Below are 22,796 nucleotides of genomic sequence, written 5' to 3'. Positions count from 1 at the left end.
TAGGAGTGTGTCTATGGGAATGTTTGACCATTCTTCCAGAAGTGCATTTGTGAGGTCAGGCACTGATGTCGGACTGGAGAGGCTTGCAATCTCCGCTCTAATTCATCCCAAAGGTGTTCTTTTGGGTTAAGGTCAGGACTCTGTGTAGGCCAGTCAAGTTGTCAAGTTTCTCCACCCCAAACTCACTCATCTATGTCTTTATGGACCTTGCTTTGTGCACTGGTGCGCAGTCATGTTGGAACAGGAAGGGTCCATCCCCAAACTGTTCCCACAAAGTTGGGAGCATGAAATTGTCCAAAATGTCTTGGTATGTTGACGTCTTAAGGGTTCCCTTCACTGAAACTAAGGGGCCAAGCCCAACCCCTGTAAAACACCCCCACACCATAAACCCCCTCCACCAAACTTAACACTTAGCACAATGCAGTTAGGCAAGTACCGTTCTCCTGGCAACCGCCAAACCCAAACACATCCATCAGATTGCCAGACAGAGAAGCGTGATTCATCACTCCAGAGAACATGTCTCCGCTGCTCTAGTGTCCAGTGGCAGTATGCTTTATGCCACTGCATCCGACACTTTGCATTGCACTTGGTGATGTAAGGCTTGGATGCAGCTGCTCGGCCATGTAAACCCATTCCATAAAGCTATGTCTATGCACTGTTGTTGGGCTAATCTGAAGGCCACATGAAGTTTGGGGGTCTTTAGCTATTGACTCTGCAGACAGTTGGTGACTTCTGTGCACTATGTGGTTCAGCATGCACTGACCCCACTCTGCCATTTTACATGGCCTACCACTTCATGGCTGAGTTGCTGTTGTTCCCAGTTGTTTCCACTTTCTTATAATACCACTAACAGTTGACAGTGGAATATTTAGCAGCAAGGAAATTTCACGGATCAACTTATTGCACAGGTGGCAACCTATCACGGTACCGCACTTGAATTCACTGAGCTCCTGAGAGCGACCCATTCTTTCACAATGTTTGTAGAAGCAGTCTGCATGCCTAGGTGCTTGATTTTATACACCTGTGGTCATGGATGTGATTGGAACACCTGAATTCAATGATTTGGGGGGGGTGCCCCAATACTTTTAGTGTATATTGTACATAAATAATCATGGGTCACAACTTACAGGCATTACCCTTATAAAATAACACTAAGTTAACTGACCGTCTTATGTATTTGTCATGCATGTCAGAGTTAAAACTTTAAAGTGACACTAAACAATATCCTTATTCTCCAAAATACAATATATACACATCCAGTGCTTAAAGCAGAACGATGCTTACCTTGAATTCAGCAATGTACCGTCCCGGATCTCTCTGCCCAGCCGCTGACATCTTTAGCTTCTGGGTTTCAATTGCTGGGCTGCTATCATTGGCCGGGTAGGGATGACATCACTCCTGCGCTTTTGCTGAAGTTCAGTCAGATTTGGCACTGCCGAATTTGTACAGCGACTTGTGCATGCACAGCTCACTGTACAAGGGAGGACAGGCAGGTAAGTAATTTTAACATTAAAGTGGAACTTGAGGTCCAAAAAAAAAAGGTGAATGTCTCTTCTGCATTAAAAATCCTGCTTGTTTGCCCTTTTTTGGACCTAAAGTTCCACTTTAATGGCCCTGTAATCTATTTTTCATTAAATCATTTTTTTCTGCCTCCTTGTAACATCCTCTGTGAGTTTTCCAACCTCACCTTTTCTTTCTCACTTCCATTTGTTTGGAACAAGCACTGCACATTAGTTGCAATTATGTGCACAAAGGAAAAACAAAATTAGTTTGGAGATTGGGAACAATAGAAGGTACCTTCTTGAGTTAAAAGTACGTACCTGAACCAAAGTTTAGTGTCTCCTTAATGTAAATATTCTTATCACTGTGAGTTAATTTTATTATTTCCTCATTATATTGGCAAGATCTTCTTCCTGAGTGTGGCTTGCTGATCTTCCTAACCAACTTTAATGCTACCAGACAGTATCTGTCTGAATAAAAACAATAGACTATCACAATTTTATGATACTAAATAGCCATAATAGCCATAAACTATGTGACATATAACCTAGGATGCCACATGCGAGAACATGGGAACCATATTTTTTGTTGCAGGCAAACAATTTTGAGCAATGAACACTATCTGAAAGTAATAAAAACACATAACATCAATCTCAGAAATCTTCCAACATTTTGCTGTTCCAACATGCAACCCATTAAAAAAAAAACATTTGTAAGGAGAGTATTTTAGACTTTTCAGCTGTTAAATGGAAGGCAGAAACTAGGCAGGTCAGAAATTGTTTGCCACAAGAGGCAGGTCATCTGCGGCCCTATGACTAGATACAGCAAACTTTCCTTAAACGCACCATGCAAAAAATGTTAAAAAATAATTATTTAAAAAATAATAAGCTTGCTATACTTACCTGCGCTGTGCAGTGGTATTGCACAGAGCAGCCCATAACCTCATCTTCTAGGGTCCCCTGCTGGTGCTCTAGGTGGCTCTTCCTCTTCTCTGTGCACCACTCCTATAGGGGTTGTACCTGTGGGCTGTATCCCGAGCTGGGCTATGTGTGTCTATAGACACACAGATCGTGACTTAGCCCCACCACTCCCTCCTCACAGGATTTGATTGACAGCAACAGCAGCCAATGGCTACCACTGCTCTCACTGAGTTTCGTGAGGAGAGGAACAGAGAGCAGTGCTACTGTTCTCAGACACAGCACTGGATTGACTGAGGAATCAGTGCAGGGAATACATTAACATTAAAATGTCCTGCCTTTAGAACCACTTTGAGAAGTTCAGGAACATGTACTCTTAAAAAAATTACAAAATCCATTATAATTTCCCATTAAAGTAACTTTGTCAGGTTTTAAAACAACGCAGAGGAAAATTTCGGGCATTAGAATTTTTATACTTACCACTCGGTAGCCCATGTCTTCTATCCTTCCTCCATTCCAGTTCTGCAGCCTTCATCAGTCTTAGGCTGTTTTAATATCTGCGCCCTCTGTCTCATACTGTGGTTCCATGTTTAAAGGCGAAGTTCACCTTCTGAACATGTTACAAGTTACACCCATATTTAGGATGTGATATGTTCAGTAACCCCCACCTCACCCCCCCTTCCCTGTGATAGCAGACAGACACTCTTCTCCCCGCAGCCACTGTCACATTTCTGCCCGACCAGAAATCTGAGAATAAGGCTCGGGTTCACACAAATGCGTTTTTTTAGGGCTTTTTGCAGAAGTACACTATAGTCCATTTAACATGCTTTCCTGTGGAACATGTTCACATCTATGCTTTTTTTGAGCTGCTGCGTTTTTGGAAAGGGTCAGGGACTTCTTTAAAAATAAAAAGCAGCGTTTTTGCTCAAATAGAGTTCAATGGAGAAGCTGCTGAAATGCATGGTAGTGCGTTGTTGCCACTTTTGCGTTTTGCATTTTGCATTTTTATTCTGACCAGCTGCAAAAAAATTTCACTTTAACAAAAAAAAAGAAAAAAAGCTGACCAAAACGCAAAATGCGGTAAAAAAGCATCAAAAACGTGTGTACAAAAATGCAAAACAAACTGCAAAGCACTGGAGAAGGCATCAAACCAAAATGCATGTATGTGAACCAAGCCTAAATAAACTACAAGCCAGGTCTGCAACCACAGCAGATGGTTTGTAGTCCTCAATGAATTACTCCTCGGTCAAACACCTGTCATTATAGCTGGGAGAGAGGACGGGAGTGAGCAGGGGCAGACTGACCATTTGGAAACTCGGGCACTGCCCGAGGGCCCAGGGTCAGTAGGGGGCCCCATGAGATGCCCCTGGTACCTTTTTCATAGGCTTTTTTGAGTTTGAGCTAGGACACAGGGGCCCCATGATCTCCTATTGCCCGGGGGCCCCATGAGTTGTCAGTCCGCCCCTGGGAGTGAGTGCACTGGAAAAGAAGACACTCCTTCCGCAGTGTAAACACGGACAAACGTATGTCCTGTCTTTGACAGATACATGAATTAGGCACAAGCACGTGGTGCTGCACCCCAACAGAATTCTAAAGGTTGTCTACAGCATCCTTTCTGAATTCCCCTGACAGTGCTTTTCTGAATTGTTTCAGTGGTTTTTGTCTGACATCTACCAAATATGTTATTAAACCATTTTACCCTTTTCAAAACAAAATGTTGAATTGTTCCAATGTTTACAAATAATGCTATAACACACATACATTGGGCATCATTTCTCTACTTCTCAATATTATAACCAATAACTCATCATCAACTTGGGTGTGCCTCTGGGTGAAAAAGAATGGATCTGGAATAAGACTGTTCACAATATGTGTATGTCCTGAAAACAAATTATACAATTTCCTTTTTATTTAGATACACATGTTGTTAAAGTGGAGGTGCACCCAAAAGGGAAAGTTCCGCTTTAAAGACTCCTGTCCTCTGCTCCCCATTAAGAATTTTCACCTTTGGTTAGTGGGGGAGGAGCAGGTACCCGATTTTGACAAGTACCCGCTCCCTCTTCTGCTCCGACTGCCTAGGCATCGGAAGCGAAAGTTCTCCTCCCCACAGTCTTCTGGGATACATGACAGGTCTCAGAAGACTGTGGGACCATTCACATTGCTCAGCACTGCTCACGCATGCGTAGTCACAGCCACATGCCCACAGTTAAGATGCCAGTGCCAGGGACAGAGGACAGTCAGTGAACCTGGCTGCGGTGAGCACACCCCTGGATCAAGGGATAGGTGAGTGGCTGTTTTTTTAAAAATTGCATTACGGGCTGAGATACATAAGGGTGCCTTTCAGAATGAATGGCAGCTCCACATGTCTCGCAAGAGCAGCGCAATTCGGCTGCAAGAGGTTGTGGGTAAGGGAACAGGTGCAACTCCTACACCCGCAACCAGGTCACAGCCTGTGGGCTAGTGTGAATCGAGGGTAAGAAAAGCCAATCGTCAGACCTACTTCTCTCTAGCAGGAACAGCTATAGATAGAAATTCATCCTGTCCCTGGTGAACCAGCCAAATTTCAATCCGTCAATGGCCATCTTAAGTTATGGGAAACAACTACTCTACAGTTAAGGACACACATATCAACAAAAAAACAAATTGACTAAAAATGTAAAAGATAAAATGCCTAAATTTAAAAAGATTTGGGAACCTTGATTCAAATACATCTTAATTTAAATGCTTGCCTTACTAAGTGGTGGTATGAATGTGGCTGATGATTTGTTGAGAACAGGAAATCCCCAGTAGTAGATATCTCCATTCTCCCCTTCCATTCATTTCCCCCTACTTTCCTCTTTATTTATGTTATCATATTTTGTGACTTTATGTCAGAAATCCACATTGAAATATTTCTTTATGATTTGTTATCTATGCTTGATTACCTCTGATGAAATGTAAGTGAATTGAACTTTATATAAAAAAAAACTTCTACATTGATTTTATTACACTATGGTTGGAAATATGTGGATCTGAGTACTTAGGTCATTTGCTGGTAAACGAGGCAAAGATTGATGAGAAAGGAAAAGTGTGCCTAGCAGCTGCATCTGAGGTCCTTGTTTCTCTGGGGAAAGCATTATAAGACCTATTGGGGGTCTAATCTGAAGGTGAGAGTCAACCTTGAGCACAAGTTTGTGTATTCACGTTAAAGGAGAGTGACTTTTGCAGCACTGGTGTTTTGGAAGAATTGATGGTAGCACCTATATGAATGGCTTTGTTTGTTTTTCTACCAAGTATCACTAAGGTATAATAAACAGACAATACTAGAGGTAGTCATATTACAATGCTATGTCTTGCTAATTGACTTTAACGTGAAGACGTTACCAGGGGCGGACTGACAACTCAGCCCCCGGGCAATAGGGGATCATGGGGCCCTTTTTTGCCCAAACTCAAAAAAGTCTATGAAAAACATAACAGGGGCATCTCATGGGGCCCTCTACTGACCCCGGACCCTAGGGCAGTGCCCAAGTTTCCAAATGGTCAGTCCGCCCCTGGACGTTACTTGTATACATTTAATACAGATATGCTGGCACTGATATCTGTACACAAACTGTGTGTTGAAAAGTAGTATTAATCTATTCCTTCATTTTTATCTTCTTAAAACAGATATTGTTCAACTGGATGTATCTCCAAACCATCCAATTTATGAGCTGGGAGAAGATGTAAGATTTATTTGTTGCAGTGCCGATTCAGTGAGCAGCAAAGTATTTGAGTTCTACAAGGAAGGATCAAAAATAGATTCTAGAGAAGAGAGTACAGCTTGCATCAATTTTGAGATTAAAATCAAGACAAAGCAAGATGCCGGCTCATTCCAGTGTCTATACCAGGAGCTTGAAAATGGAACTAATATAGAGTCTAATATGAGCAGGTCCATCACTATTCATGTAGCAGGTAACTGACCATATTAAATTATTGTATTTAAAAAAAACAAAAACAAAGACGGATAAACTATAATCGAAAAATGACTACAAGGTAAAAAGCAGGGACTTTTTGGATGGGACACAGGGATATAAATTGAAAACATAGTTTTAAAAAATATTTCTAGTTTTATTAGTCACATCATACAAAAGTTTGAAAACTTTTAACGTGATTAAATAGGGATGTTGGCAACCACACCCACAATCACAAAAACCTTTCCTTTTCAATAATACAAAATACATATGGAAATATTTTTATACCTACATATTATTTGAATTTATATCCTTGGGTGCCATCCTAAAAGTCCCTGGTTTTTACCCTGTTGTAGTAATTTTTAGGTTTGGGGCTATAGGTCTTTTGCCCAGTGTCACTCTGCCGACCTCCTCTTTCTATCTTTTGTTTAATCTACTATTATAAATCTTCTTTGATTTAGGAGTGAAACAGTATAGGAAGTAACTGGTTCTGTAAAAACAGTAGGAAGTGAGAGGATACCTTTCCAATGTTAGGGCTAACTCCTCTTAGACAGTTGTTACAGGAACAACTTTCCCCATTGGAAGATTTCCCATCTATTACTGTTTTTGTGGCAGCTCAACGTTTTAGATTTACCATCATTTCTCATTTCTGGGGACAATTAAAGAGAACGTTAATCTCCCTAAATGGGACTAATATAACGCAAAACTGACACTGGTCCTAACCCCCCCCCCCCCCCCCCATCACTCCAAAGGTAAAAATAAAGTTTTGTTTTTCTTAATATTTAGGGATGATTTAATATCCATAAGTCTCCTAATAAAATCTCTGGCCAAGTTCCATTAATTGCAGTTGTCAGACAAATAACAAACTTCTCTGATAGCTAGTGTTAGCTAGACGTGCATAAAGTGTCTCCCCATAGAGATCTAAACAGAAATGATTACATGAATTATCTGTTCATATTAGGTTTCTATGAACTGGTTTAGGTATAATTTGTTTTGTGGTTGGCTGAGAGCAGTTAGTCTGCTGCAAACCTTACAGCTCATTCACACATGTGGCTAGAGGGTTGTAAAAACAATCAGTTAAGACCATATTTTATCACCCAAAACCGCCTGCCTGAATCAGGGCATACAGCCGCTCAAGCCCTAATCAGGGCATACAACCGCTTACATGCAAGCCCTAAGTGTTTCATCTTTTGTTCCTAAGCTTTGTTCTAAGTGTTCCAAGGCTTACAGCAGTCTGTGCTTGAAGAGCTAACTTTCATTTATGAATATATTTCAGCCCAGCCAATCATGGGGGAACTTGTCCCAGTGATGTGAAGTACTGGAACAGCCCTTGCAGAGTGTTCTTAGTTCCCTGGGCTCCTGGGGATGGTTTGCTGAGTTCTGTATCCACTAAGCTTAGACCTACCAAGCTGTAAGCTGAAAGACTGTCCCCAACCGGGAGGCAACTGAAGGATGCTGGCCTAGCAAAAGAAAAGAATCACCTGTTGCTGTCAAGATAATAGAACCTTAATCCTTAAGCAGCCAAAGAGTATTTGAAGAGCAATAAGACTTACTGTTAAGTTTGGGAACTTTGGCATTTGGGTTATTCTGATTGTTCCTCACACTTTTTTCTGTTTCTGCAGTCTGCAAAATACAGCAAATTGATTATCGCAGTTTATTCTATAAAGTGAATTTTACTCATATTTTATCTGACAACTCAGAGAAAACATTAGATGGATGTTTCTAGAACATTGCAGTCATTTAAAAAATTGGAACATCCACAATGTCACCTGTTTTACTCTCTGCTGGTCAATAGTAGTAGTAGTAGTTCTCTCTGAGATCAGCAGTCATTTTCAATGTGACAAATTTAGCAGTCAGTAAATAATGTTGCAGTCTGAATTTTTTTATCTGCAATAGTTTTTTTCTTTTAATCACAAGTTTCTTTAAAGAACATCATAGAAAGAATAAAATATAATCCACAATATATCCATAAAGAAGTATTATTTATAATCTCATAAATTGTAATTAACGTCACACTGCAACACAATATTGGATACTAATTACACATTTTATATGAAATTTAACAATTGTTCTTCTATAGTTTCCACAGACAAGGTGTCATTTCCTAGGGAAAAAATATTGTCATCATTATAATGCATTTATCAGACATTAAACTCACTATGCAGTGCTAGGTGCTGGCAAGGTCTATTGGCATGTCCAAGTGCTGTTATGGGGATAGTAGACAGTCTAACCTAGAGCCAACCATGATTATACATACTAATTGTGGGAAGGCTTCCAGCAGGGGAACTTTGCAAGGAACATAAGGGACAGCGAAGGGGGTGAGCTATCCAGCAAACCTGTTATTTTAGTACAGGTTCAAATGAAAATAATCTGTGGTATGACTTTAGAAAATGAAAACTTGATACCATAGCGCTAAGAACTCCCAGAGAAGGAGAACATGGTATTTTGGTATACTGACCACTGCAAAACCGGACTGGATGATTTAAGCAATGCAACCCTCTTAAGGTCAGGGAATCTCGTAATTGTTCAAACAACAAAAAACAGAGGGTGCAATTGCCATGTGCATTGTCTACAGCACTTTATTAAAGGATAAAAATACAAGTTATACTCACAAACCCAGTGTGAATAAAAGTGTGTCACAAAAGCCACAAACCAGAAGCCAGCCCTGTGTCAAGCCCCATGGGTTCAAATGGATGATGTTACCAGTTAATGCGTTTTGGGATAAAAAGCCCCCTTCCTCAGAGCAAAACCTAGTCTGCGGTTTGAATGCAAAAACTGTCTTATACAATTACAGTATTTTCTGGCGTATAAGACTACTTTTTATACTTAAAAATCTACCCCAAAAGTTGGGGGTCGTCTTATACGCGGGGTATAAAATGTGAACCTTGAGTTTGTTTGGGTGAAGCTGGCTGGATGTGTGGTAATACTGTACATACAGTATACCGCGCTGAGCCAAGCTGGCTCAAAACAAATGTCCCTATGACAGATTAATCTGTCAACCTGCTGGATGTGCGGTATATACAGTATACTGCACTGAGCCAAGCGGTTTTCAAAAAGGTACCGGTACGTCCCTACTGTAATCAGCCCGCTGGATGCGTGTATGTATGATAGCTGTGGCTACATACAGTATACACTGGGCCAATCACAGCGAGTGATGTATTCTACTAATTAATACAAAGCCTGCTCAGATTGGCTGAGTCAGAGAGGTGGGCTGATGATGTCACAACCTCAGCCAATCTGAGCAGGCTGTGTATTCATTAGTAGAATACATTGCTCGCTGTGATTGGCCCAGCGTATACCGTATGTAACCTCAGTTACTGTACATACACACATCCAGTGGTCTGATTACTGTAGGGATATACCGGTACGTTTTGAAACAGCTTGGCTAAGTATACTGTATATACTACAGTGGTATATACTCAGTATACTGTATATACCGCACATCCAGCGGGCTGACAGATTAATCTGTCATAGGGACATTTGTTTTGAGCCAGCTTGGCTCAGCACGGTATACTGTATGTACATTACTGCACATCCAGCAGGCTGTATATATACTGTATGTAGCCGAAGCTACCGCATTACTGCACATCCAGCGGAATTTGATCCATATGATGACTGTCTTACAAATGTATCACAAGATGTCATTCATGAACTTATGATGTCAGAGGATGAACATGAGGATTTTGAAGGATTTTAAGTACCGGTAAGTCATAACCATTTCAATTAAAAATCTGATGTTTTTAAATGGTGTTGCCTCGGAAGGGGGGTAGTCTTATACGGCGAGTATAGCCCAAAACCTATGTTTTATCTGGAAAATTATGGGGTCGTCTTATACACCCAGTCACCTTATACGCCGGAAATACGGTAGTAAACTATATTACCTGCTTAAGGACTGCCCTATAGTAGATATAATGCTACAGGGCGGCACCTGTGCGCAAAATCATATATATATATATATATATATATATATATATATGTGATCTTGCATTTCCAGGTAGGGCGCGTGTGTGGTCCACACGCTCGCCCTACCCACACCGCCGATGTCAATCACCGGGTCCCGGCTGGTAATTACCTGCCAGTGCCCGGTGATTACCGACAATCACCAATGGGGAGGAAGACTGTTTTGTTTACAAACAGCCTTCCTCCTTGTCAGCTCCATTACACTGCACAGCACAGCCATCCTGATCAGTGTGCTTACAGTAAAGCACACACACCCCACCCCCTAGTAAAAACCTCTCAGCACATAGTTAACCCATTGATCGCCCCTCGCATTAACCCCTTTCTGCCCAGTGTCATTAGTACGGTGTCAGTGCTTTTTTTTAGCACTGATCACTGTATTGGTGTCACTAGGGAATGTCAGTGACACCAAGTTAGTTCCCCCCCAGTATCAGAATGTCTGCCACAGTCTCACAGTCCCCAGTCCTGCTATAAGTCACTTTCTAGTAGAAAAAAAAATCCCAGTATCTATACCGCCATTAGTAAACGATATACCTTTCACGTAAACCATTTAATTTACAAATATTGGGATTTTGTTTTAGCAAAGACATGAAGCAGAATACATTTTGCCCTAAATTTAATTTTTTTTTTTTCACTGGACATGTTTAATAGCAAAAAGTCAGAAAATTGTTGGTCTTTTTTTGCTTACAGCGCAAAAAAATAACAAATGCACAATCAAATACCACCAAAAGAAAGCTAAATTTGTGGGAAAAAAAGGACGTAAATTTCACTTGGGTTCAGCGTTGCATGACCGCGCAATTGTAACACAGGGCTGTAAATCAAAAAATGGCCTGGTCATGAAGGGGGGTAAATCCTCAGAAGGGCAAGGGGTTAATTAAATACATAAGAAATGTCCTTAAAATAAAAGTGTATTAAATCTTTACCCTTCTTCTTGCAGAGACCCCACAGGCCCCCTCTATTAGATTGACACCTTCATACACTGTGTATGCTAAAGAGGAATCTTTCACTTTGACCTGCACACCCCCATTTGGTATATCAACAAAAGGAATACAGATTTACCAGGAAAAGAAGAAAATTCATGAAGGGGAACCAGTGCACAGTAATTATACAATATCGGCATCCTTGGAGAATGCTTCTGGGAAATATGCTTGTAAATATTGGGTGGAAATGAATGGACGGAACATCAGCTCATCACTGAGTGACTATGTGATAGTCAGTGTAACAGGTGGGAAATTATTAACACAACCTGAATTAAACAAGGCTTGTTTCTACTTCATGATTTTACTGATATTCAAAGATTAAAGGAAAAGTTAACCTTCTTAACAAAAAATAATAAATGCATATTTTTTTGCAGGTACAAAAAGTGTATTTATTATTTTTTGTTTCTGGAGCATTGCAGGCCTCCTACAGACCTGTCAGTGTATCTGTGTGCCCGTACATCCCATATGGGCAAGCAAATACTTACTGGCAGGAAGACTCAATGATTTACTACGGAGCTCCACAGCGCGATGGTAATTCATTGAGAACTACAAGCCGACAGCTGCAAAGGCTGTTGGAACTTGTAGTGTCCTCATTCGCAGAATCTGTGAATGAGTGATGTGGTCGGGTGGGCAGAGCCCCGCTCGGTCGCATTTTTTAAAAATTATGACAGGTAGCAGGAGGGAGAAGATCCCCCACTAGCTGTCATAATGGGGATTGGGAGGGTGCGGGGGGGCCAGTCCATTCGTAACATGTTACATGTTACACCCTGAATATGGGTGTAACATATTACGAAAGGTGAACTTATCCCCTATAGGATCTCTATGGTCACAGCATACACTTTTTTTTATAATATCAGCATTGTAATAGCAATACAAACATTAGTAATTCTTGACAATCCAATATAATCTTTCATGTTGTGAGTTCTACCTGTCTGCTGACCATCTCTTTCCACAACTTCCTGAATTCCCTGCATGCTTTGCAGCTTCTGCTGTTTATATTCAATATCTAAGGACTACATGTCCCATGGTACCTTGTCTGCAAGCTGTGATTCCTGTAGTGTCTCTGCCTCCTGAAACTCCTCCTCTCAGCACCTCTGTAGTTTGGAAGGCAGGCTCTGTGAAATGTGTGACACAGCATTGCCTACTCACAAGGCATAGTGAATACATGTCACAGAATTCAAGGATGTGAATGTGTGGGGATTTTCACAACGTACGTTTTAAAAATTCAAGATCATTCAAATTAATAGGAGTAAGCTAGAAAATTCAGAGTGGAAATTAATATACGATGTTACATGTTGACCATAGATACACTTTAACCTGTTCTGCACCACCCTATAGCAGAAATGCTGCTACAGGCGGGCACGGGTGTGCAAAATCACGTATACATACGTGATTTTGCTGTTCCGGGTAGGGAGCGTGCACATGGCCTAGGCTGTCAATCACCAGGTCCCGGCCAGTAATTACTCGCCGGCACCCGGTGATCGCTGAGCATCTCCGACGGGGAAGAGACCTGTGTATAAACAACACATCTCTTCCCTGTCAGTTCCTACACACTGCTTTGTATGGCTTTCCATACAAAGCAATGTGCTTACAGTGAAGCACCCACACAGCCAACATAGTGAAACAACACACAGTTAACCCTTTGATTGCCCCTTATCCCCTTCCTGCCCAGTGCCATTAGTACCGTGTCAGTGCTTTTTATTAGAACTGATAACTGTATTGGTGTCACTGGGGATGTCAGTGACACCAAGTCAGTTCCCCCTCAGTGTCAGAATGCCCGCTGCAGTCCCTCAGTCCCTCTATAAGTTGCTGATCGCCGCCAATACCAGTAAAAAAAAAATTCCAGCATCTATACCGCCATTTGTAAACGCTATCACTTTCATGTAAACCAATTAATTTACACGTATTGGGATTTTTTTTTAGCAAAGACATGTCGCAGAATACATTTTGGCCTAAATTTATGACGAAATTTGATTTTTTAAATTTTTTTACTGGACATGTTTAATAGCAAAAAGTCAAAAATATTGTTTTTATCTCAAAAGTCCCAGTATTTTTTTTATAGCACAAAAAATAAAAAACGCACAGGCGATCAAATACCACCGAAAGAAATCTCTATTTGTGGGGAAAAAAAGGACATAAATTTAATTTGGGTACAGCGTTGCATGACCGCACAATTGTCAGTTAAAGTAACGCAATTGTCAGTTAAAGTAAACTAATAAAACGTTTAACTGATTTAGTGCACTGCAATAAAGTCTACATTCCATCTTAAGTTTGCACCCCTCTTCAATGTTCTGCTGTAAACTCTAACACCTCTCTATTATGTGGTCTTCTCAATTGTGCAGAACACTAACACACTGCCTGAGAACTTCCTCTATAAAGACTGCTGATCACAGTCCCTCCCCCATCCCTCACAATGACAAGTCATCTAAGTAAATGACTATTCATCATTTACAGTGCTTTGCAGTTATGAAAAATAGCACAAAAGAAATACAAAATAAAACCATACAAAGACATTATAAACAAGCTAATAAGCAACTGAGATGGCCTAGAAAAACTAGGGATCAAAAAAATTAGATATACTTGAACTGTTGCAGATGGGAGGATAATCAATTTATTTGTGGGTATGAATTCCACAGAATGCAGTGGAAAGCGGGGGATATTTAAAAAAAAATTGAAACACCAATGGAGCACAGGAGACTTTTTTTGGCACAACAATGTAACAGAGGACATTTTCATTTGAATAGTTGCAACAATATAATGAAGAGATATTTTCTGTAGAATAGCTCCAACAATGTTACAGGGGGACTTTTTTTTTTATAAAAGGTACAATAATGTTACAGAGGGACATTTTTTCCAAAAGGTACAACAATGTAGCAGAGGGACATTTTTAAAAAAAAAAAGGTACAACAGTGACGGGGGGGCACTTTTTGTAGAATAGGTACAACAATGTAACAGGGGGAACATTTTTTATACATAGAATAGGTATAAAAGTGTGATGGGAAGACATTTTCTGTAGAAATGTTACAACAATGTAACAAGGGAGACATTTTTATAAAATAGGTACAACAGTGTGACGGGGGACACTTTCTATAGAATAAGCATAACAATGTAAAGGGGGGCATTTTTTATAATAAGTACTACAATGTAACAGGGGGACCTTTTTCTTTTTATAAAAAGCACAACAGTGTAACAGGGGGGACACTTTTTGTAGAAAAGGTACAACAATGTAACACGGGGAACATTTTTTATACATAGAATAGGTACAAACGTTTGACGGGGGACATTTTCTGTAGAAAAGTTACAACAATGTAACAAGGGGGACATTTGTATAGAATAGGTACAACAATGTAACAGAGGGGCTTTTTTTTTATAAAAGGTACAATAGTGTGATGGGGGGACACTTTATGTAGAATAGGTACAACATGGTAACACAGGGAACATTTTTTATACATAGAATAGGTACTAAAGTGTGACGGGGGACATTTTCTGTAGAAATGGCACAACAATCTAACGGGGGGGGGCATTTTAATAGAATATTGTTCAACAGTGTGACAGGGGGGACACTTTATGTAGAATAGGTACAACAATGTAACAGGGGGACATTTTCTGCAGAAATGGTACAACAATGTAACAGGGGGACATTTTCTGCAGAAATGGTACAACGATGTAACAGGGGGGACATTTTCTGCAGAAATGGTACAACAATGTAACAGTGGGACATTTTCTGCAGAAATGGTTCAACAATGTAACACGGGGACATTTTCTGCAGAAATGGTACAACAATGTAACAGGGGGACATTTTCTGCAGAAATGGTACAACAATGTAACAGGGGGACATTTTCTGCAGAAATGGTACAACAATGTAACACGGGGACATTTTCTGCAGAAATGGTACAACAATGTAACACGGGGACATTTTCTGCAGAAATGGTACAACAATGTAACGGGGACATTTTCTGTAGAAATGGTACAACAATGTAACGGGGACATTTTCTGTAGAAATGGTACAACAATGTAACGGGGACATTTTTATAGAGTAGGTACAACAATGTGACAGGGGAACATTTTGTGTAGAAAAGGTACAACATTGGAAGGCAGGAGGCATTTCTATAGAATAGGTATGACAATGGAACACAGGGACATTTGTGTACACTAAGGTTAGGTTCACATTGAAGCAGTGCAAGTTTACTCAGTTTTCTAGTGCAATTTAAGGAGGTCCTTCAGTATGATTCAACTTCAGAGATTGCAAAGTGTTTTCATGTGATTAGAATACAGTGGCGATTTGGAGTTATGCCCTGGGGTCTCCCTCTCTCTACGTTTCATATGCAGTTTACATTCAACTCTATACAGCTCTAAATCAGACCACACTTCTCTAAACACGCACAGGACCCATTTCAAAAGCACACTGCGTTCGGACTGCAAACCGTGCTGTGGTTTGTGAGTGCCCTCCAAAAAAATATTTTATTTAGTATGTCATGTGATTCCATGAGTTATGGAATGCATCAAAATTGCATCAGTGTGAACCAGGGCTAAAGAGAAATCTTTCATTTTGATCTGCTCACCATCAATAAAGAGGAAATGACTGTAAACAACAGGAAAAAGATATGTACTTAAAGTGTTACTAAACCCAGGACCCTGCATTCACTATATCTGGTCTCCCACAGTACACAGAACATGGAGATGCAATTATTTTAGTAAATATAAACTGCTAAATACCTTTTCTCATCAGTACTCTTGCGACTTCTATCAGTGTCCAGCAGAGCAGATGTTAAAGCTTGTGGAAGGAGTTTTCATTTTGCTCTAGGAGCATGCAGAACCCCTAACCTCTGTCTGGACAGTGCTGATTGGCCCTGTGCTGATCACATCCACTCTCCCAAAAAAGAAAACCTTTCTAGCAATACACACCAAACTGAGCATGTGCAGAGTGACTCCACACGATATGTCTTATCAGGAGATAAGAGGGGGACACTGGAAGAACGGGAGGATCAAAGAAGTCAGGATCAAACAGCATTTTTACACAATGCAGAGGATTAACCCCTTAGGTTCCACAGTGAGTATAACAAGCATGCTTTGCTGCACATACAGACTGATTTTACTGTTGTGGGTTTAGTAACACTTTAGGCTGTATTGGCAGAGCTGGAAAAAGCAGATAGTGAAACACACTTTTTATTTCCAAAATAATGTATATTCTGATCTTTGCAAGTATTTTAAATACTTCTGCACAGTGTTATTCTTTTTTAGATAGTACAGGAACGTAATAGAACTCCTGTCCAGTTTAAATTGCTGCTGTGTGCCTGTTAGATAGATTCCTTTTCTCTACACAGTATATCCTGGAGAACATTGCCAGAAAGTGATGAAATATTACAGTTATTAAACAAACAAGTGATGCTGCGCTGCTGACACACTGTACAAAAAAGCGTAACTAAATAAAATGTCCCAAATTTAGATCATACATTGTGAGATCATACAATCTTGATAAAATAACAATTCTTCAATAAATCTTGTGGTTTCTTCTTAAATTAATGTCCCAAAGCCCATCTAGTGAGACTAAGCAAAAACCATAAACGGTGCCACCTCCGTGCTCACAGAACACCTTAGAGAACATGAAAATGTGGTTTGATAACGAATAGACAGAAAGATTTTCCACTTTTTTAATCCATCACCATGTGGTAGTAATCAGAGATCTTAAGTGTGCATTTGACTGTCAGATCAGAGCTAGGGATCGATCCTTTAAGAGCAATGGAGGTCTCATACATCCATCTTAAAATGAACAAGAAAAACTCGCATGGTGCAGTACATACTATCAGTAATATTTATTAAACAACAATGTTACACTCACATGTATTCAAAGATAAAAACGTCTTAAAGCATAAAATCACCAAATACAGGCTGTGAATCCCATCAGCTGGCTTCAGTAATCTTGTCTACTCAGAACCAAGCCCCTTACGTGTTACATCACGCTCACATGACTTCATCAGAGGGATGTAAAAAAAAATTGCATAGACATTGGGGTTGATTTACTAAAGGCAATTAGGCTGTTTATGTTGCAAGGAAAGTTGCACTGTGCCAGAGCACAGTGAATGTGGTGAAATTCCCCAAAATAATCACGTGCAACAAATAAAAAAAAACAGCATATTTGCTTGCACATGATTGGATGATAGAAGTCAGCAGAACATCACCATATTCACCAAGCAGAAACTTCCCTTGTAATGTTCTATTTCTCTTGAAAAGTGAAAAGCCTATTGTCTGTTGAATCAACACTGTTATAGCTGTTAAAAAATGTTGTGTTTATAGTGGTGAATGGTAATTTATTTACAAAACTGCAAATTCTTGTTTTTTGTTCCACGTTGGCATTTCATTACTGTTCAGATTCAAAAAGATCCTAAGGTATCAATGAGCATCTCTGTTCAGTCATATTTGGTACACATCAGGTTGATGGTTTTGGATGTAATAGGGAAGAATTTGAATACCTGTCAAGTTTTAACTCATATCCATAGTTCTGTTTGAGAGCCCTACCTTCACTTCTGGTCCTGCTGATGTTTTACCAGAACGAAGGAAGGAGAGGTCTCCAATAGCAACACAGACAGAAATAAAATGCTTTTCTTTAGTACATTACAGAATGCTAGAACCCGGTTAGAGCTCATTTACACTTGCTTTGACTTTAGCACACCATAAAGCGCTTACCACTTCAACATGCTTTTTTTATGTGTTTTTGATGCTTCAGTGATGCTTCGGTGATGTTTTGATGATGCTGCGATCAGGGGCGGACTGACAACTCATGGGGCCCCCGGGCAATAGGGGATCATGGGACCCCTGTATCCTTGCCCAAACTCAAAAAAGCCTATGAAAAAGGTACCAGGGGTATCTCATGGGGCCCCCTACTGACCCCAGGCCCTCGGGCAGTGCCTGAGTTTCCAAATGGTCAGTCCGCCCCTGGCTGCGATGATGCTTGAATGATGCTTTTTTTGAAGCTTTAGTGAAGCTTGGCAAATGTCCTGTGAATGTGTTGATTTTCTATTTGTTTTAAAGGGGCCTAGTAGAACCCCAGATCTGTAGGATTCCTACTCAGCAGTTCCCCAGGTAATTGGTACCTTTGTTCATGCAGATCCCCATCATATTAGTACCCTCATTCAGCAGATTTCCTGCTCAGTAGTATCCCCAGCTCTGCTGATGCCCCACTTAGTCGTATCCCCTGCTTTGCTGATTTCCCGCTCAGTAGTAACCCCCAGCTCTGCTGATCCCCCACATTAGTAACCCCCAATTCTGCTGATCCCCCACTCAGTAGTAACCCCCGAGCTCTGATGATCCCTCACTCCTTAGTAACCCTCAATTCTGCTGATCCCCCACTCAGTAGTAACCCCCAGCTCTGATGATCCCCCACTCATTAGCAACCCCCAATTCTGCTGATCCCCCACTCGGTAGTAACTCCCAGCTCTGATTATCCCCCACTCAATAGTAACCCCCAATTCTGCTGATCCCCCACTCGGTAGTAACTCCCAGCTCTGATTACCCCCCACTCATTAGTAACCCCCAATTCTGCTGATTCCCCACTCGGTAGTAACCCCCAGCTCTGATGATCCCCCACTCATTAGTAACCTTCAATTCTGCTGATTCCCCACTCGGTAGTAACTCCCAGCTCTGATGATCCCCCACTCATTAGTAACCCCCAATTCTGCTGATCCCCCACTCGGTAGTAACCCCCAGCTCTGATGATCCCCCACTCATTAGTAAACCCCAATTCTGCTGATCCTCCACTCGGTGGTAACCCCCAGCTCTGATAATCCCCCACTCATTAGTAACCCCCAATTCTGCTGATTCCCCACTCAGTAGTAACTCCCAGCTCTGATTATCCCCCACTCATTAGCAACTCCCAGCTCTGATGATCCCCCACTCATTAGTAACCCCCAATTCTGCTGATCCCCCACTCAGTAGTAACCCCCAGCTCCGATGATCCCCCACTCATTAGTAACCCCCAATTCTGCTGATCCCCCACTCAGTAGGAACCCCAAGCTCAGATGATCCCCCACTCATTAGTAACCCCCAATTCTGCTGATCCCCCACTCAGTAGTAACCCCCAGCTCTGATGATCCCCCACTCATTAGTAACCCCCAATTCTGCTGATCCCCCACTCAGTAGTAACCATGGGCGGACTGACAACTCATGGGGCCGAGCAATAGGGGATTATGAGGCCCCTGTGTCCTTGCCCAAACTCAAAAAAGCCTATGAAAAAGGTACCAGGGGCATCTCATGGGGCCCCCTACTGTGCACAGCGTGTGACATTACTAGTTTCTCCTGCCCCAGTCCCCCAGTTCTGCTGATCCTCTGCCACTCAGTCCTCTCTCCCCCATTCCTGATCACCTTCTGCTACACCGTTCCCGTGTAGCACACCACGTGTGCCATCTGATAGTTTCTCTGCTTCTATCCGGACCCTACTCACCTTCCTGCTGCTCCACACCAGACACTCTCATAATGCACATGAACCGGAAGTGACTGTTGATGACGTCTTTTCCAGCTCGCTTGTCGGTTTCCCAGTGCACTCTGGGATATCTCATACCTGCAATGCCTCCAAAACAAAGAAAATCTAACTCTGAATAAAAGCCTCTCAAAAGCTACAGTCGCCATTAGAAAGCATTGTCATAGACTTCTATGGAGGCCTTGGAGACTCTTTGAAGCACCAAGAAAGTGACATGAAGTATAATTTTTGAAGCAAAGCAAAGCAAATGCAATGTGTAAACAGGACTGTAAGCTTACCATTCTATTTTGTGACAGGTGCTTTGTTTGTCATTCGGAGTGCTTTAACCTCTTCCTGTTGGCTACACGCATATATGCAGCCTCTCAGTAGGTGGGCTTTACCATAGAGAGGCCACATATATGTGTCCCAAATGTAAACATTTCTGTGCTGAGAGCACACGCCCTGCACACTTCCAGCACAGAGACCAGCGGGTACCGAAAACAGCCCGATGCATACTTGCAATCAGTAGCTTTCTGATCATGTGACTGTCAATCACAGCATTCACATGACTGGAGTGCCCGCATCTGCCTCTAAGCATTTAGAACCTCTTAATAGCTTTCCCGCTGCCCTATAGCAGATATACTGCTACAGGGCGGCAGGGGTGCGCAAAATCATTTGTGGCCTCAGCTGTCAATCACCGGGTTGCAGCCAGTGCTTGCTCACTGGCGCTCGATGATTGCAGAGCCATACAAAGCAGTGTGATTAAAGTGAAACACAGACACAGCCCACTTTGTAAAACAGCACACAGTTAACCCTTTGATCACCCCATATGTTAACCTCTTCCTGCCCAGTGCCATTAGTACAATGTCAGTGTTTTTTATTAGCACTGATCACTATATTGGCGTCCCTGGGGATGTCAGTGACATCAAGTCAGTTCCCCCTGGTGTCAGAATGCCCGCCACAGTCCCGCTATAAGTTGTTGATCGCTGCCATTACTAGTACAAATGAAAAAAAAAATCCAAGCATATATACCGCCATTTGTAAACACTATAACTTTCATGTAAAACCAATTAATTTACATGTATCGGGATTTTTTTTTAGCAAAGACATGTAGCAGAATACATTTTGGCCTAATTTTATGATGAAATTTGATTTTTAAAATTTTTTTTACTGGACATGTTTACTAGCAAAAAAGTCAAAAATATAGTTTTTTCTAAAAAACCAAAATGCACAGGCGATCAAATACCACCAAAAGAAAGCTCTATTCGTGGGAAAAAAGGAGGTAAATTTAATTTGGGTGCAATGTTGCATGACCGTGCAATTGTCAGTTAAAGTAACGCAGCGCGATAACATAAAAAATGACCTGGTCAGGAAGAGGGGGTAGATCCTCTGGAGGGCAAGTGGGAGGCGGCAGCTGGAATGGGGTTAAAAAAGCATTTCCAATGCCATATTTTGAAGCCCTTAGAGTTGTATGCCTGCCTATGTCCCTGTTGCAGATTTTCTTTCACTTCCTACCCTGTCAGCAGCAGAGAAAATGAAAGTACATATTTCAGACAAAGCCTCAGATAGCAGTAATACCAGACAGGAGTTTGAATGCTTCCCAGCTAGAAAAACAAAAAAGGTTTTGGGTTGACATACATACTAATCTCTGTTATGTCTGAAAGAGTCCATATTACCCGTGTTGACATTCAGTAAATGTGTACTTTGGTGCTAGTGTTGTTGGAGGATGTAAGAACAAGCACACAGGGGTTGATTTACTAAAACCGGAGAGGGCAAAATCTGGTACAGCTGCACATGGTAGCCAATCAGCTTCTAACTTCATCTCGTTCAATTAAGCTTTGGCAATAAAACCTGGAAGCTGATTGGTTTCCATGCACACCTGCACCAGATTTTGCCCTCTCCAGTTATAGTAAATCAACCCCACAGGGTGATGTGAAATTGTAACCAATACTCTACATGTCAACATACGAGGAGGTCTGAAAAGTTCTTGGCCCAACCAAGAAGGAAATAAAATATAGCAAAAAACTTGCTTGCTATTCTACATATTTTCAGCTAAGTTCAACACACTTAGCACATTGTCTCTCCAATGTCTTTAACCCTTCCTAAAAAAACATATTTTGTCTGCTCTGTGAAAAACTGTTCTTTTGCTGCTATGACCACTGAATCTGTTGAAGATGTCTGTCCTTTCAGTGTCTTTTTAACCGCTTCCCAACCGCCCTATAGCAGAAGTACTGCTACAGGGCAACAGGACTGTGCAAAATCACATAAATATACATGATTTTGCATTCCTGGGTAGAGGGAGCGTGCGTGCGCACCGCCCTCCCCTTGCCACAATTGGCATTCCATGCCGGCACCTGGCGATCGCCGAGGAACACTGACATGGGAGAGGTCTGTATGTAAACAATATAGATCTCTTCCCTGTCAGCACCAGCATGCTACTTTGTATTGCTCTGCATAGAAGAGCAATAAAAAGCAGCATGCTTACACAGCAAAACACACACAGCACAGTTAGTAAAACAGCACACAGAACACAGTTGACGCTGTGATCGCTTTTTATTAGCACTGATCACTGTATTAGTGTCACTGGGGATGTCAGTGGCAGTTAGTCAGTTCCCCCCCAGTGTCAGAATGCCCATGCCACAGTCCCGCTATAAGCCGCTGATTGCCGTCATTATTAGTATTTATAAAAAAAATATTCCAGTACCTATACCGCCATTTATAGACACTATAACTTTCATGTAAACCAATTACTTTACACGCATTGGGATTTTTTTTATAGCAGAGACATGTAGCACAATTAATTTTGGCCTAAATTTATGACAAAATTAGATTTTTTAAATTTTTTTACTGGGTATGTTTTATAGCAAAGTCAAAAATATTGGGGTTTTTTTTCAAAATTGTCAGTCTTCTTTTGTTTATTGTGCAAAAACAAATGCAGAGGCGATCAAATACGACTGAAAGAAAGTTCTATTTGTGGGAAAAAAAGGATGTAAATTTCATTTGGGTGCAACTTTGCATGACCGTATTGCAAAAAAATGGCCTGGTCAGGAAGAGGGGTAAA

General features: G+C 41.2%; 1 protein-coding gene across 1 annotated transcript in view; it reads left to right on the top strand.

Annotated features, from left to right (window-relative positions):
* LOC149454875 (immunoglobulin superfamily member 1-like) overlaps positions 1-22,796 on the top strand; it is a 59,555-nt gene that overhangs the window by 2,418 nt on the left and 34,341 nt on the right. The window contains exons 3-5 of the mRNA XM_089686995.1: positions 4,444-4,446; positions 6,063-6,347; positions 11,241-11,528. Of these exons, the coding sequence (XP_089543121.1) occupies positions 4,444-4,446; positions 6,063-6,347; positions 11,241-11,528 (576 nt within the window). The remainder of the gene's footprint in view (positions 1-4,443; positions 4,447-6,062; positions 6,348-11,240; positions 11,529-22,796) is intronic.

Source organism: Staurois parvus, unplaced genomic scaffold (genome assembly GCF_062004578.1).
Source record: "Staurois parvus isolate SC_StPar_1 unplaced genomic scaffold, SC_StPar_1.0 ptg000415l, whole genome shotgun sequence".
Classification (NCBI taxonomy): domain Eukaryota; kingdom Metazoa; phylum Chordata; class Amphibia; order Anura; family Ranidae; genus Staurois; species Staurois parvus.
This window is presented reverse-complemented; position numbering and strand designations above follow the sequence as displayed.